The 14,568-nt window shown below is 40.3% G+C and overlaps 1 protein-coding gene across 4 annotated transcripts in view; it reads left to right on the forward strand.

Annotated features, from left to right (window-relative positions):
• The window catches only part of ESYT2 (extended synaptotagmin 2), an 80,994-nt gene that overhangs the window by 15,394 nt on the left and 51,032 nt on the right, over nt 1–14,568 (forward strand). For all 4 annotated transcript variants that reach the window (XM_040643745.1, XM_040643743.1, XM_040643746.1 and 1 more), the window contains exons 2-3: nt 13,426–13,467; nt 14,359–14,493. In XM_040643745.1, the coding sequence (XP_040499679.1) occupies nt 13,426–13,467; nt 14,359–14,493 (177 nt within the window). The remainder of the gene's footprint in view (nt 1–13,425; nt 13,468–14,358; nt 14,494–14,568) is intronic.

Here is a 14,568-nt window from a genome sequence, read left to right on the forward strand (position 1 = left end):
CAGATCCTTCACCTGCAAAGTGATGAAGTGCAGCCATTGGTCTGTCAGGCCCGTGCAGGCTCTTACTAACAAAAATGAGCCAGGAGCAAGCGATGGGAGTGAAAGGGTAAAGGCGTAAGGCGGTGAGGGAATGAGGGACTGAAGGGGTGAAGGAGTGGGGGGTGAGGAAGTGGAAGAGTAGGTTGTGCTGGGGAAGTGTAAGCATTGGTTGTTAAATACACAGCATATGATGTAGTAAAACCGTTTTTCATGTATCTTTATGGCCTCCCCAAGTATTTTAGTTCTGGCATATATACAGGTTTTTAACTAGCTTCAAAAATAATTTAGGGCCGTTAATGGCATGACTCTGTGTTCCTTCTTCACTAACGATTAGGCCAGGTGCCCTTTAAGGGCAAATAGATCACTAATGTGTCTTTGTTTGCTGGCTAATCCACTAACAGGGAGCTCTCACTCAGGCTACTAATTTATCTCTAAGCCTCTGGAGTTACTCATTTGGTTTTGATATTATTTTGGGAAATATCAGAATAAAATAAATGAAGTGTGGTAACACAGTGTGTATTTCAGGGAATGGTATTTTTGTTTCCCTTTTATTTTTTAACTGCTATGTTTGAGATATAATCCACATACCATACAATTCAGTCACTTAAAATATATAATTCATAGTTTTTCAGTAAAGCACAGCATTGTGGAACCATCAACAATATCTAATTGAATGATTTTGTCCTCTGGTAAACTCCAGACCATGGGGCACCCAGGTGGCTCAGTCAGTTGAGCATCTGCCTTCAGCTCAGGTCCTAATCTCAGGATCCTGGAATAGGATTGAGCCCCGCACCAGGCTCCCTGCTCAGTGGGGAGTCTGCTTTTCCCTGTGCCTCTGTCCCCCCACTTGTTTCCCTCTCTCCCTCTCAAATAAATAAATGAAATCTTAAAACAAAACAAAACAAAAAAAAAAAACTCCATACCCACTAACACTTACTCCCTGTTCCCTCCACATTTCTCCGGCTAGCCCTAGGCAACCACTGATCCATTTTCTGTCTCTATAGACTTACCTGTTCTGGACAGCCCATGTAAATAGAGTCAGACTATGTGGTTTTTGTGACTTTGACTATCTGCGTAATATAGAGGTAGGTCAGTGATAGAAAATGAGAGAGGGTGATGGGTGATTGATGGATAAGTGGTAGATACCATGTCCACCTCCTGGTTTTGAGGGTGCACTGTAGTTGTGTAAGATACACCCATTGGGGAAACTGGGTGAAGTGCACATAGGGCCATTCGGTGCTTTATGCAATGTCTGTAATTATTTCAAAAGAAAAGAATAGAAATTCTTGAAGGTGATCTTGGGATCCAGTTATTATTTCTATATTTAGTTACACACATATAATGAATAAATTAGTGATCTAATTATCGTTTCTGTGTGAAGTGATGCACTTATAGTGAATAAGCTAGTGGGTTTTCTAGGGAGAATTGTGGAGGGCCCAGGATTTGATTAAGAGATGTACAAAAGTTTTTGTGACTTTTTCCCCCTGAGATTCCCCGTCATTAAGTCTCTTGTATGGAAAAGAAAGAATAGTAGAGTGAGCCATGGTGTTTCTCCCTGGGATATCACTGTAACAACAAAACTGAGGGTCTGGGTTTTTTGGTTTTTGGTTTTAAGTATTTTTTATTGCATGATCACAGTTGATGACAAACAGGCAAAATAGGGGGATGTATCAGAATCTTGGTCTCAAACATCCAGTAAAAATATTATATTTAAGAAAAAGCCCTAAAGTTTTCCGGTGCCTGATTATCTATTGTTCTTCATTGCATACCAATAAAGGAATAAAAAGAGTAAACAGGTAGATTGTGGGTTTGTAAATATCTTTGCCATCATTCAAAACGCTTCAAATACATACTGTTTGTGAGGGAGAATAAAATTAAGTTCTTAGAAATGTGTAAACCTGTTTCTTGAAAATGAAAAATTCATAGTAAAATTTCAAACATGAAGTGACTTCTGAGTCGGTGCAGATGTTTGGTATTGCTGTGGGTTCTGTGCTGCAGGGGTTTCACCCTGACTTCACGGTCTCCTATGGTTGTTGCTGCTGCTTTTTCTTCAAGAGTAGAACAAAGCTGGACCGATGCCACGTGGTCTACAGAACACGTGCAATTAATTCAGCGCTACAATTACGTATCTCTCTTCTGGTCCATTTTCAGTCAAAACATAAGCATATAAATATGAATAGTAGCATTTGATTTGAATTTAAGACCAAAAACAACCAGAATGTCTTAAGTGTTTGAGTGAGAGAGATGAGAAGACATGTTTGCTATTCTTGGACTCATTTTAATTTGTAAGATTGATGTAATTTATGCCAGAACCTCAACTCTAAATCAAGATTTGTCACAAAATTTGTATGACTTTTCTTTAGCAGTTGCAGAAGGAATGTCTAAATGACTAGAATTTTGTTAAAATATGCTTAAAGTCTTTGAAAAATATCCATGGATCTGCATCTATATGTAAGGCATTAAATAAATCTCTTGACATTAGTATCTTTGATGAAGGGATATCTAATTGTTCTCCTGGATAGAAGTTATGAAGTATCCCTGTCTTGACTGTGCCATTGAATATTAGCCCTGGCTTAAATTCTCCTGTCATTCCATGCATGCACTGAAACTTAAGCCTCCCTTCCCCTTCCAAAATAAATGGATGAACAAATAGTACATCTAACATGGCAGATATACTACATGAAATTACAGAAGGCCTCATAGTAAAATTCCTTTAAAGTGTATATTCTTTTAGTGAATTAGAAATAAGAATTGGCTTTCAGATGATTCAGACAGCTTGGTTAGTTATAGAAGATGTGCTGGGATAAACCTAGCTTTTTAGTTTTTATTTTACTGTTTCCTGATCTACAAAAGTAGGTAGTGGTCATTCATATAACAAGAGTAATGAATTATTGAAGATAAACACGCTTTAAACAAACATTTGTAAGCAGTGTATGTAGGTACTTCCCCTCCCTGCCGTTGCTTGAGCGGGAAGAGTCTCGAGACCATGGAGCTGAGGTTTGGTCCACGCCTGTGGCTTTCTGTTGGGGTTTTAGCCAGCCTTCTTTGGTCAGCAGCCAATTCTTATTTCTAACTATTAAGAGTTTGAGACCACAGAAGAAAGCAACAAATTTGCCCTGTTAGGTCTGTGGTGAGCATATAAAGAAGTGATTGTGATCACCCCCTTTGGTCTAAGGTAAACACTGCAGGAATATTAGTGCTTCTCAGAGTCCCCGGTGAAATTTCTTGTTAATGTAAAAAGCATCTAGAAGAGAGTTTTGAAAATGTTTCCCAGTAGAAGGCCTTTAAACAGGTGGATTTTCCAGCATCGTCGTTGTATTTTAATGTCTTTGTACTGTAGCGCTCTTTTTGGTGTATCAAATCACACTGTTCCGCAGTAGTCGAAGTCCACAGGAAGCAAACACAAACTCCTGAGAAGGGTATAACTGTGTGGATTTTGAAAAAGGTTAATTGCTTTATTTACTGTGTGAATTAGTTGATTGCTTACTTTTTATGTAGACTAAAAACAGGTAAACCCAATTATTTCGTGCAATTTCTTTTTACCATCCAAATGACTAATTTGACCATACTGTTAACATTTTATTACAAGATTGACAGGTTCTAAGATAAACATTCCTCTCTCATGTTTTTAACCTTGAATACTTTCTTTGTAGAAGTAGCTTTTAGGAGAAAGCATCCCAGTATCTTAGAAAAAATTATTGTCTTAAGATTTCTTGACTCTGGTTTTTCCAGTTTGCATGCATACTGAGCCTCTGGGGAAGGTGGGAGTAGGGCAAATTGGAATTGATCATTGTGAGGAAAGATAGAGGTAGTTTAAAATAACCCTTCTGGGAAGTAGGTAAAGAAGCTTAAATATAAAAAAATTGGGAGGCACAAATTTATGCTGGTACCAGTTTTCTTTTTTTTTTTTTTTTTTTTTTTTTAAAAGATTTTATTTATTTATTTGACAGAGAGAGAGACAGCCAGCGAGAGAGGGAACACAAGCAGGGGGAGTGGGAGAGGAAGAAACAGGCTCCCAGCGGAACAGGGAGCCTGATGCGGAGCTTGATCCTAGAACACCAAGATCATGCCCTGAGCCGAAGGCAGACGCTTAATGACTGAGCCACCCAGGCACCCCTGGCACCAGTTTTCATCTGAGTTATTTTCTCGCTGATATGTTCAGCAGCCAATCTGTCAGAATGCTCAGAGCTCCTCGCTGATATGTTTACCAAGAGATAACATGTACACTGCAAGATACTGTTGACTTACAGTTTAAATTCTTTGAAATCCTTTCATTTGGAAGTTTGTCCGATGTCAGTACTTAATACCTTCCCTAATGCTTTTTTTTCTCATCATAATTATTCGAAGAAATTGTGATTTTTTTTTTTCCTCCAGATCCCTTCACGTTATCTCAGCAGGCCATACATATGTTGTTGTTTGTGTCTGTCAGGTTGGAAAGCACTGACGTGGAGAATTGTAGATGTCCACTTGATCCAAGGTCAAGAGAGTGAGAACAATTTCTGACACTCTTGCATTGGTGTCCCATACTTCCACCTTCTTCGATAGCAGTTCCAAATCCTGGGTTCTCCCAAGTCCTTCTATACGCTGGAACCTTGGATTCCCTTTGGTTGATTTGTGAATTAACCAAAATTTTTCTGGGCAATTTTAACTTGCTGCAAGTCTTTTTCCATTTGCATTGGTTTTAGAATTAATCAGTATGCAGACAAAACAATATTAAACATTTGAAAATTTTTAGTTAGTATCTCCCCAGTTTGTGAACTGTTTGAATGCAGGTTAGATCTGTTTAAGTAAACCTGCTGTGTACTTCTGGGCAGAGGTATGTGTTGATTTCTTAAAGGTTTCCTGAAAACAGTTTCTCTTGTGATATAGTGAATGAAGTGTAGGCATCTCATGTTTTCTTAGAACCTATGGTTCTGTTTTCCTATTCTTGCCTCATTTGTGCTAATTTTTAGAGGTAAGTGTTAATTTTAGATAAGGAAATAAAACTCCTGCTTAGGTCTTTTCAATTTACAGACTTAGGTAGAACTCATTGCATGGTGTAGGAAGGTTGGTGTTTTGGGATAGCCGAGTGTGGGCGACGCTCACTCGTGCTGGGTGGCTGCTTGGGTTTGTGCTGGTGGGAAACACCCCCACCACCCCACCACCCCGGTTCCAAAGGCATGCTCAGAACAGCAGTACCAGAGGGATTGAATTCCTTTTTCCTTTCCCCCAAAGTAGTGAAAGAATTCTTTCACTGGAACGAGTTATTGCTCCAAGTACGAATTTGGTGAGTTTTTTGGTGTTGGGTGCATTTTTGCTGTTGGTTTTTATTTGTTTGTTTGTTTTTGAGATAGTGCCTAAAGGATGATGCAGAATTGAGCAAAGCTCAAATCTCTTGGGATGAAGAAGAATATGATTAAGTGAACTTGATGAACTTAATCGGCCAGTTTCCTGTTTGAAGTTTAATGACATTTCGTTTCCAAAATAATCATTTTATTCATTTATCTTTTTATGAATTTTTTAAAGATTTATTTATTTATTTATTTATTTATTTATTTATTCGACAGAGAGAGACAGCCAGCGAGAGAGGGAACACAAGCAGGGGGAGTGGGAGAGGAAGAAGCAGGTTCATAGAGGAAGAGCCTGATGTGGGGCTCGATCCCATAACGCCGGGATCACGCCCTGAGCTGAAGGCAGACGCTTAACCGCTGTGCCACCCAGGCGCCCCCATTTATCTTTTTAATTTTACTTAAAAATATTACATCAGTCATTCTTCCGGTGCCATAGATATGTTTCTTCATATTTTCCAGACAATGATTACCTTATTCTAGATTTTTTTGAAAAAGATACCGTGTCTTTTTCCTTTTATTTTTTTTAATTTTTTATTTGTTAGAGAGAGAGTGCTCAAGCGCACAGGTGGGGGCAGGGGCAGTCAGAGGGAGAAGGAGGAGCAGACTCCCCACTGAGCAGGACCCTGGGATCATGACCTGAGCCGAATGAGCCACCCAGGCACCCCTTGATTTTTTTTTTTTTTTTTTAAGTAAAAGGAGGAGTCCCCAGCATTTGTACTGCATGTTTCAGTCCTGCTAACGAAAGTGGAATTTGAAAGGACTCCACACACTTGGCGTACTTCTGTGGAGTTGCAGGTGCCCAGTCCTCTGCCAGCATTGGATTAAGCAGTGATGGCCCACACAAGTGCTGAGTGTTCACATTGTCTTCAAGGGGAGTGCTGTTTGAAGAAAAAATGCAGTCCTTTTATTTAACTTCATTTTTAACCATTAGCCCATATTTTTAATTTTCAGAAATGGGGAAAATGGATTTGATTAGAAAAGTTTGGCTGTGCTCCAACTTGCAGCACCCCTTGTACTTCAGCAGGTGTAATGGGGGAGGGTGGCGTTAGAACCCTCCAGTCTGGGTCTCCTCCCTCCAGCCTATTCCCCTGTGTCTTTGAACAAATTAGTCTTCCTTTATGAGTCTGTTTCATGACCTGTTGGTTGGAACCACTCATTGTTCAAAGTGTTGTGAGGATTAAACAAGATACTGTATGTTCCTGGCACACAATTAATGTTCTGCCTTGTATATTTGGTTTAATATTTTTTTATACAAAACAACTTTGTAGTATCAACATCATATTAGAATCCAAAATATGCCTTTGTTCTTTTTAAAGATAAGATGAAAAAGAGATTTCTTATGTAGTGTTGACTTTTAAATATAATTCAAAACTTAAGTAATAATACAATGGTTCTTTCTAGTTTGTAGAGATAATATAAATAATAAATACGAAAACTTGTTTTTAATTGGACTTATAAAAGAGGTTTAAGTGGTTTTTGTGCTTTTTTTTTTAAGTTCAAAGATAAGCTTTGAAACCAAATGATATGTGTTCATGGACTCTTCTGTGATTTAGGAATGTGTTTTCTATCTTCTCTGTATATCCCAGTTTTTATCTTCGATGTTTTTGCTACTTTAAATTCTGTTTGGTGGAACATAAGCAAATGTTTATGAATATGTATTAGTGAGAAGCAGATTTTTTGACTTAGTAAACAGAATTAAAATTTGGTAACAGATTTCTTTCTTCAATTTTGATATATTTTTCTTTGGCACTTTGAAATAATCCCTTATAAATTAAAAACCTCAGAATTACTGAGTGCCTTGGGATTCTGCTACAAGGAGACGGCTTGACCTTCAGTGCCAGCAGGTTCACTTGTGTTGAGAGTTTATTTGTGCAGGTGGTTTCTCTCTGCCTTCTTCTTTCTGATTGTTTCAGAATAGAATGGGGTACTGCACAAGTGTTTTGTGGAATGCCAGTCTTCATCATTTCTCTGTTGAACACTCCAGCATTGACCCATTGCCTGTAGAATAAAAGCAGCACTCCTTTGCATGGTATAGAAACATTTCAGGCTGGGGCGCCTGGGTGGCTCAGTCGTTAAGCGTCTGCCTTCGGCTCTGGGTGTGATCCCGGCGTTCTGGGATCGAGTCCCACATCAGGCTCCTCCGCTGGGAGCCTGCTTCTTCCTCTCCCACTCTCCCTGCTTGTGTTCCCTTTCTCGCTGGCTGTGTCTCTCTCTGTCAAATAAATAAATAAAATATTTAAAAAAAAAAAAAAAGAAAGAAACATTTCAGGCTGGTCTTGACCTGATTTTTCAGCTTCAGCATTTACCATTCTTCCCATCTCCAAATCCAGCCAGCATGTAAGTTGCATATACCGTTATTTTTGCTTAGAATAGTTTCTTCTTTGAATGGCATACCCCAACTAATTTTTCCAAACCCATCTCACACACTATATTCTTCCCAAATTTCTTAGGGCAGTTTGGCTGTGCTCACAGGGCAGCATCAGATCCTCTCCAGGTCTTCCCTCACTGACCAGTGATCACACCTTTCCACACCAGTCCACTCCACCAGCTGTGAGCTTCCCAAGGACAGGAGTGTGTCTAAGTGTGTGTCATATCCCTAGCTCTGAGGACAGAGCCAGAAGTAACTGCTCAAAAAATGGCTGCTTCAGTGTGTCCTTCAACAAGAACAGTCTACATGTGTACGGTAGATTAAGGAATAGCATAGTGACAAAAATGCAGTAACAAAATCAGAATTCACACTAGTCAAACTGTATTTCTCTTCTGGTGCATGATGGTGAGTAGAGAAACCTTATTACATAAATTTAAATTCTGTAGGTGATTTGTGGGACTGGTATGTATTTTGCAGGAAAGAGGCAATAGCTTTTTGGGTTACTCTGTCTTTAAGTATGACAGGATGAGTAGGAATTTGCTAGCATACCAGCCGACCTAATTTGAAAAATACCAGTGAACTTAGAGAATCCAAATAATGTTAGAGAAGGCACGTGTTTTCATTTGTAACCTTTTTTGCAGAAGTCATTTTATCATATTTAACCAATTGCTTAGAAATGGGATTGCTGGGTCACAGGGGGAATATATATGGAATTTTATCATCACTACTTAAATATCATAGCCCTTTCATGCAAATGTTAAGTAAAACCAGTCTTTAAATTGCTCTCTTCTTAGTCTTGGGTGAAATACTGGGTCTAGTAGTTGTGCTTCATTGTGAATTGCTGTCGTGCTTGCTGACTTCTGTTGCAGGACTTGTACTATATTTGACCTTTAGAGTCTAGATAAACAGATCACTATTTTTTTTTAAGATTTTATTTATTTATTTGACAGAGAGAGACAGCCAGCAAGAGAGGGAACACAGGCAGGGGGAGTGGGAGAGGAAGAAGCAGGCTCCTAGTGGAGGAGCCTGATGTGGAGCTCGATCCCAGAGCACTGGGATCACGCCCTGAGCCCAAGGCAGACGCTTAATGACTGCGCCACCCAGGCGCCCCTAAACAGATCACTATTAAACACAAAATTCTCTACTTCTGACTTAGTACTTCATACAATTTAAGGCCTATAACTTGAGTTTTGAGCTTTACTCTTTGATGGGAATCTGTCCGACTGATAACTCGATGGACTCTGTGGATTGACTGTCTCTACAGCACTTTTTTCATCCCTCAGTAATGAAGTGGTCAACAGCAGGGGCAGACCAATCTGATTTTTCATCCCCATTCTGTCAGTTAGTAGTTATCCTGTAAATTGGGGATGTTAGTGGTTCCTCTTTGTAGATTTGTTGTTAAGAACTAGCTCAGATAGAGATTTAGAAGGAAGAGCTGACCAGGCAGGGTTAGGGAGTGCAGGAGAGGCAGTAGTAATGGTGACTCTGAGATTTCTGGTTTGCTCGACTGGGTGGATAGTTCAAAATAGTTCAGGTGCACTGTGGGGGAGAAAATTAACACAGGATCCATATGTGTGACTTGGGAGATGGAAAGTTTCTTGGCCTCATTGACATAATTCCTTTTCTACTTTGAAGGCAGATGGATGAGAAGGAGGAAGAAATACGATTTATGAAGTTGTGTTGACACACGTGCACATCTGCACAAATGCCTGGGGACAAAGGGTGTGGATCGGTGTCCTGGGTTGTGCAAGCTGGTTGTCTACCTTATTAAATTCAAGGTCTTTTATCCACAAAAAAGAGAAAAGAATGAGCTCAGAGAATGTGTGTTGACAGCTCACCACAGCACCGGCCACACACAAAGCAGCACATAATACTGCCCAGCAGTTACCAGTTACTTTTATTATGTCAACCAAGTATAATCTTCGAGGAACTCAGTTGGAGGGAGATTTGCTGTCTGTTCCTCAGTCATCCAAGGATGGGGTCTTCAGCATCTGTCTTCACTCAGGTTCTGCTTCTCCAAACCTTTTATATGAAGGGCTTTGAAGGGAGCTCAGGCTTATCGATCGCCTCATTATATATGTGATCTTAACCTTCTTGGTTTTGTGGACTCTGAAAATCTGATGATTTGTCTCTAAGTAAATTTGTATTCATACAACTTTGTGTGTATAGACTCCCAGACAGCACCCTAATCTTTGAGCCTTCCTTAAATTTGAAGTGGGCGGAAAATGTAGATTAGTCACAGCTTTCTCTGCGTGAGGCATTATACTTAGGATACCTGGTTATGGGCTTTTAGAACTTAGCAAGAATTCAGTTCTTCAAAGAAACGAAAGAATCTTAAAAAAAAAAAAAGAAAGAAAGAAAGAAAGAAAGAAAGAAAGAAAGAAAAGAAAAAACTACTGCAGACACATTTTACCCCTCAGTAGTAGAAGGAAAACCTTTGCACGTAAACTACAGAGAAAGTTTCTCTGAAGTATGTAGGATTAACAGGTGACTCTCTACCAGTTAGTGACAAGGAACTGACCACTTACCCCCTGCTCACTGGAAAAAGATGCAGCCCATCTGGCCCAGGTGTTTCTGGCAAGACCTCAGTCTGTCCTGTCTCTTGGTTACTGAGGAACATGGGATATCCATCTGTAGAGGTGCTGGTGCCAGCCCCCCAAGAGCCTGCTGTGTTCTCAGGGGGGTGGGCATTCTGATGTCTGCCTTGAGTGATGATTTGTGCCATCACAGACTAAAATCGCAACAGGCAAAGTCTTTGTTTTCACAGATGGTTTCAGTTGTTAACTGGGGCATATCCTGTCACTTCATAATGTTTGGGAGCAAAGAAAAGATCTGAAAACAGGTAAAAGGAAAACTTAAGTGACAGATTAAACTCATCTTGCTGTAATTTTATTAAAGGACACTTGACATTGGGAATATTTCTTCATGAAGCAGAGCAGCAGTTTAAGATTTCTAGAATTGAAGCTATGGATCACCTGTGTGGGCCCCTCTCACTCACGTCCTAGCATCATGTGTTCTTGCTGTCATCTGTAAGCCCACGTGGTCCTAAGGATTATCATGATGTGGATAGTTGTTATTTTTATTCAATGTGGAATGATACAGAATGTTAATCTAAGTCCAATACCATATTGAGGTTTTACACTTCACGTAACATTCTACATTAAAGTAGAACCCAAAGAACTTACAGTAAATTCAGTAATATTCTAAATAGTCACAAATATAGATGTCTCTGAAAAAGCAAAGTCCACACAAAGACTCAGGAGTAATGTTATTAGGTTGAGTGTTGAGCATTCTGTCAGCTCTGAGTAGCATCTCTTTAGAGCATCTCTCTAGAGACAGTTCATTCCTTTGTACAAGTATGTAGTGCACTGGGCGAGAGGGAGGTGTTGGGTACACAGAGCAGCTGAGGAGCCTTAACAGAGTTATGTGTGACGAATGCAGATTTCTGGAGAGAACCGGAGTGTGACTGCTGTGGGGCTGAGGAGTGATTGTGAATGGTGGCATGTTTGGGAAGTTGTCTAGAATGGAGGTGAGCTGATTGTAAGGAAGAACTGGCAGAGAGGGGAAGTTAAGAAAAAGGTAACCAGTAAATAAAGAAGAATATATTTCTGTGCAAAGGAGCCATTATTGTTCGGTTGAATTCCACAGGACTGTGATCAAGACAAGATTTGGGGGCGGTGCGTCAGAGAAGATATGATTTGAGGCAGGTATTTGATGTCGCATTTGATAAACATGTAGGAGTTTATGGCCTTGAGTGAGGTAACTAAAATGTGGCTCCTGTGTTCTAGAGTTCTAGAGCTAGACTTCGTGTGGCTGGGAAGCTGAGCAAGGCCTCCAGGTAAGCGAGTGTCGGCAGTCGTAGCGGCACCAGAAAAGGCAAGCCTGCGGAGAGAGTTGTCGGTTCTGTTGGTTACTCAAATTACAGGAGAAACACATCTACAGTGAAAGAGTTCTGGCTGTCCCCAAATAGGTACTCTGCTTGTGCTTCTGGTCCTTCCTGTCGCCGTTGTGGCTAGTTGGATTCAGAGGGGCAGGGGCAGAAGGGAAGACAATCTCACAATAAATCGCTTCCTGGGACCACAGCTGAACACCTGCTTTTTAAGGCCTGGTACCCTGGAGTGGCAACCACGCGTTGCATTCCTGATCTGATGTAGAGTACTGGCTACTTCACGATAATGTGGAGAAATAGCAGAATACAACCTGCAGGGGAGGTGCACGTGCTTCATTTTGCACCCTAGTCCAGCTGGTCTACCAAGCCCCCAAATGTCTCAAGTTCTTGGCAGAAAGTACAGTTCCACTCAGGTCAGATAGGCCTCTCCACAGTGATATGTCCTCTGGATTTAAGCACTCTTTGCCAGCAGTTCTCTTCCCCAGATCTTTGCCTCCTTGAGCATTATCCTTCCCAGCTCTTAAGCCTTTTCCTTAATTCTGGAAGGTTGCCATCCCTTTGCCTTTGTCCCTGAATGGATTCAAGCTGACTAACTTAGAACACATTATGTCCGTTCCCTCTGGCCCACCCTCATGATTCAGGCATGTTGAACCTGTGGTGTGAAGGAGTGGGCAGCTCAGGCACGTGGACACAGAGGAAAAGGAGGAAACTGCTGTGGCCTCTCTCATGGAGCAGTGTGGCTATGAGAGGGTTCAGTGACTGTGGCCTCCTACCAGGAACCAGCTGCTGCTGCTCATTTGTTCCTCAGGGCCAAGCTTGAGAGGTGGACTTGGTTCTTAAGAGAACCATCTTCTCGGAAACTTCCCTGCCCCCCACCACCATAATATTCCCTGGCCAGCTCCTCTCAGCCAGAGTGTGGGGTAGGAGGCTTGTCTTTCACTGGTTGCTGTGCCTGTGTTATTTAGGAACGTGAATGTGGCAGTTCCAGAAATGAGAACATTTGCCTGACCATATCACAGTCACCCTTACAGAACTGCCTGTGACCCATTGTACATCTAAACCAAGAATACGCTTTTCAGAACATTAGTATGGCCTACATGCTGTTCTTTCTTTGAGGGAGTACATAGCATTTCTCAGAGGAAAACTCTCTGCCCAAAACAGCTTTAGCCTTCCTCTGCAAGGGGTTTTTATTTTAACAGTGAAGAACATAGTTTTCCACCTTTTTTCTAAATAGGTTTGTTTGTTTCTCTGCAAACACTCATTTTCTCCAATATACAGGCCCTACTCATGGAGGACTATAATTATAATATTCATTTGGGAGATGGTGTGAGAGGAGCCAAATGCAGAAAAGCATTTGCCAGCTGGTTTGGGCCAAAAGAGGAAAGTAAGAGGGAAAAGTGGGTTCTTGAAGAGTCTAGATGTCTAGAGTACTGATGGCAATGCTGGACATGGAGTGGAGAAGCACATCTCTTAAAAAGGAAGAGCTCACAGTGGAATACTCTTCCCAGTGTTTCAGATGCCAGTGAGCTTTCCTCTGGACCTCAGAGATACAAAGAAGGGACTGTGGCATTGGTTGTCAGTGGACTTTTCTGCCTCAAAGTGTTATTGGGATGTAAAGAGCCAGAACACCACACATTTCAGTTTCTCCTCAGAAGCCCTTGTGCAGAGCTTCAGGGCCCGGCATTGTAAAGAAGCGTTAGGTAAACAATTGGCATACAATAAGAATATTAAATAGCCTGCATGACATTTTATGTACAGTTGCTGGGAGTCCATAAGTCATGTGTATGTTTTTCTCTTAGGTTCATTTTCCAGACACTGAAAGAGCAGAATGGCTAAATAAGGTAAGAGTAGAATATACTAAATACCAGATTATCAGTGGGAGTTAGAGGATGAGATGCCCTCTTTCCATTTTTGGGAACTTGGATGTTGACAGTACGTGAACTCATTTGGACTTAGTGGGCTAGCTCCTGCTCTCAAAAAAAACTGAGTCATAACTGATACGTTACTTTCCTAAGTAGTGAAAACTGTGTCTTTAACATGAAAAAATCGATGATATATTCATTGTTGTGTATTTGGCCTTGTGTCTACTTCCCTGGTTGACTAATGCTCAAGTTAATTTTATAATAATTACATGCAAAATTTTTGAAAATATTATGAAAAGAGAAATAATTCCCAAGAAACCTAGTAATAGATTAATAATCATTTTTAATTTAAAAAAGGTTATTTTTTAAGATCATATGCTTCAAAGTAGATGTTTGTCCCCATACTTTATATACCCTTAAAGCTATAGAGTAAAAACTAATGTAGAGTAAAGATTGCCTTACAGCACCGGGAGTTAGTCCATCATTCAAGAAAACTTATTAATGTTTATTAAGATCTATACAGTTTTAGGTTTTTAGAAATGGGCTAAAACCACAGGGTTTTCTGATTTTTTTTCCCTAAGGAACTTTAAATGTGCTGATATGCTTAAATGGAATGCTTAACCAAAATAACTAATTTCTGCAACATATTAGTTAATCCGTAGTTTATTGTCGTAGTACATTTTTGAAATTCAGATCATGTTGATTTTGCGTAACAAAAAGGAGACCCCCCCTTTTAATTTTCAAAAATTCTGGTAAACTGTAGAGGTGTAATTTTTCATGATGACGTAAATACATTCTTACGTGTTAGTGCGTCACACATTATTACTTATTACGGCATTTTGTTTGACGTGAGTTCGTTCTTCTCTACAGACTGTAAAGCACATGTGGCCTTTTATTTGCCAGTTTATAGAGAAGTTGTTTCGAGAAACTATAGAGCCGGCTGTGCGGGGAGCAAACACCCACCTTAGCACATTCAGCTTCACAAAAGTTGACGTGGGTCAGCAGGTCAGTTTCTTCTTCTTCTTCTTCTTACTTGTGCGCACAGTGGAATTGGTGTGAAAATTTCAAAAAATATATGAA

Source organism: Ursus maritimus, unplaced genomic scaffold, assembly GCF_017311325.1.
Source record: "Ursus maritimus isolate PB19 unplaced genomic scaffold, ASM1731132v1 scaffold_3, whole genome shotgun sequence".
Classification (NCBI taxonomy): domain Eukaryota; kingdom Metazoa; phylum Chordata; class Mammalia; order Carnivora; family Ursidae; genus Ursus; species Ursus maritimus.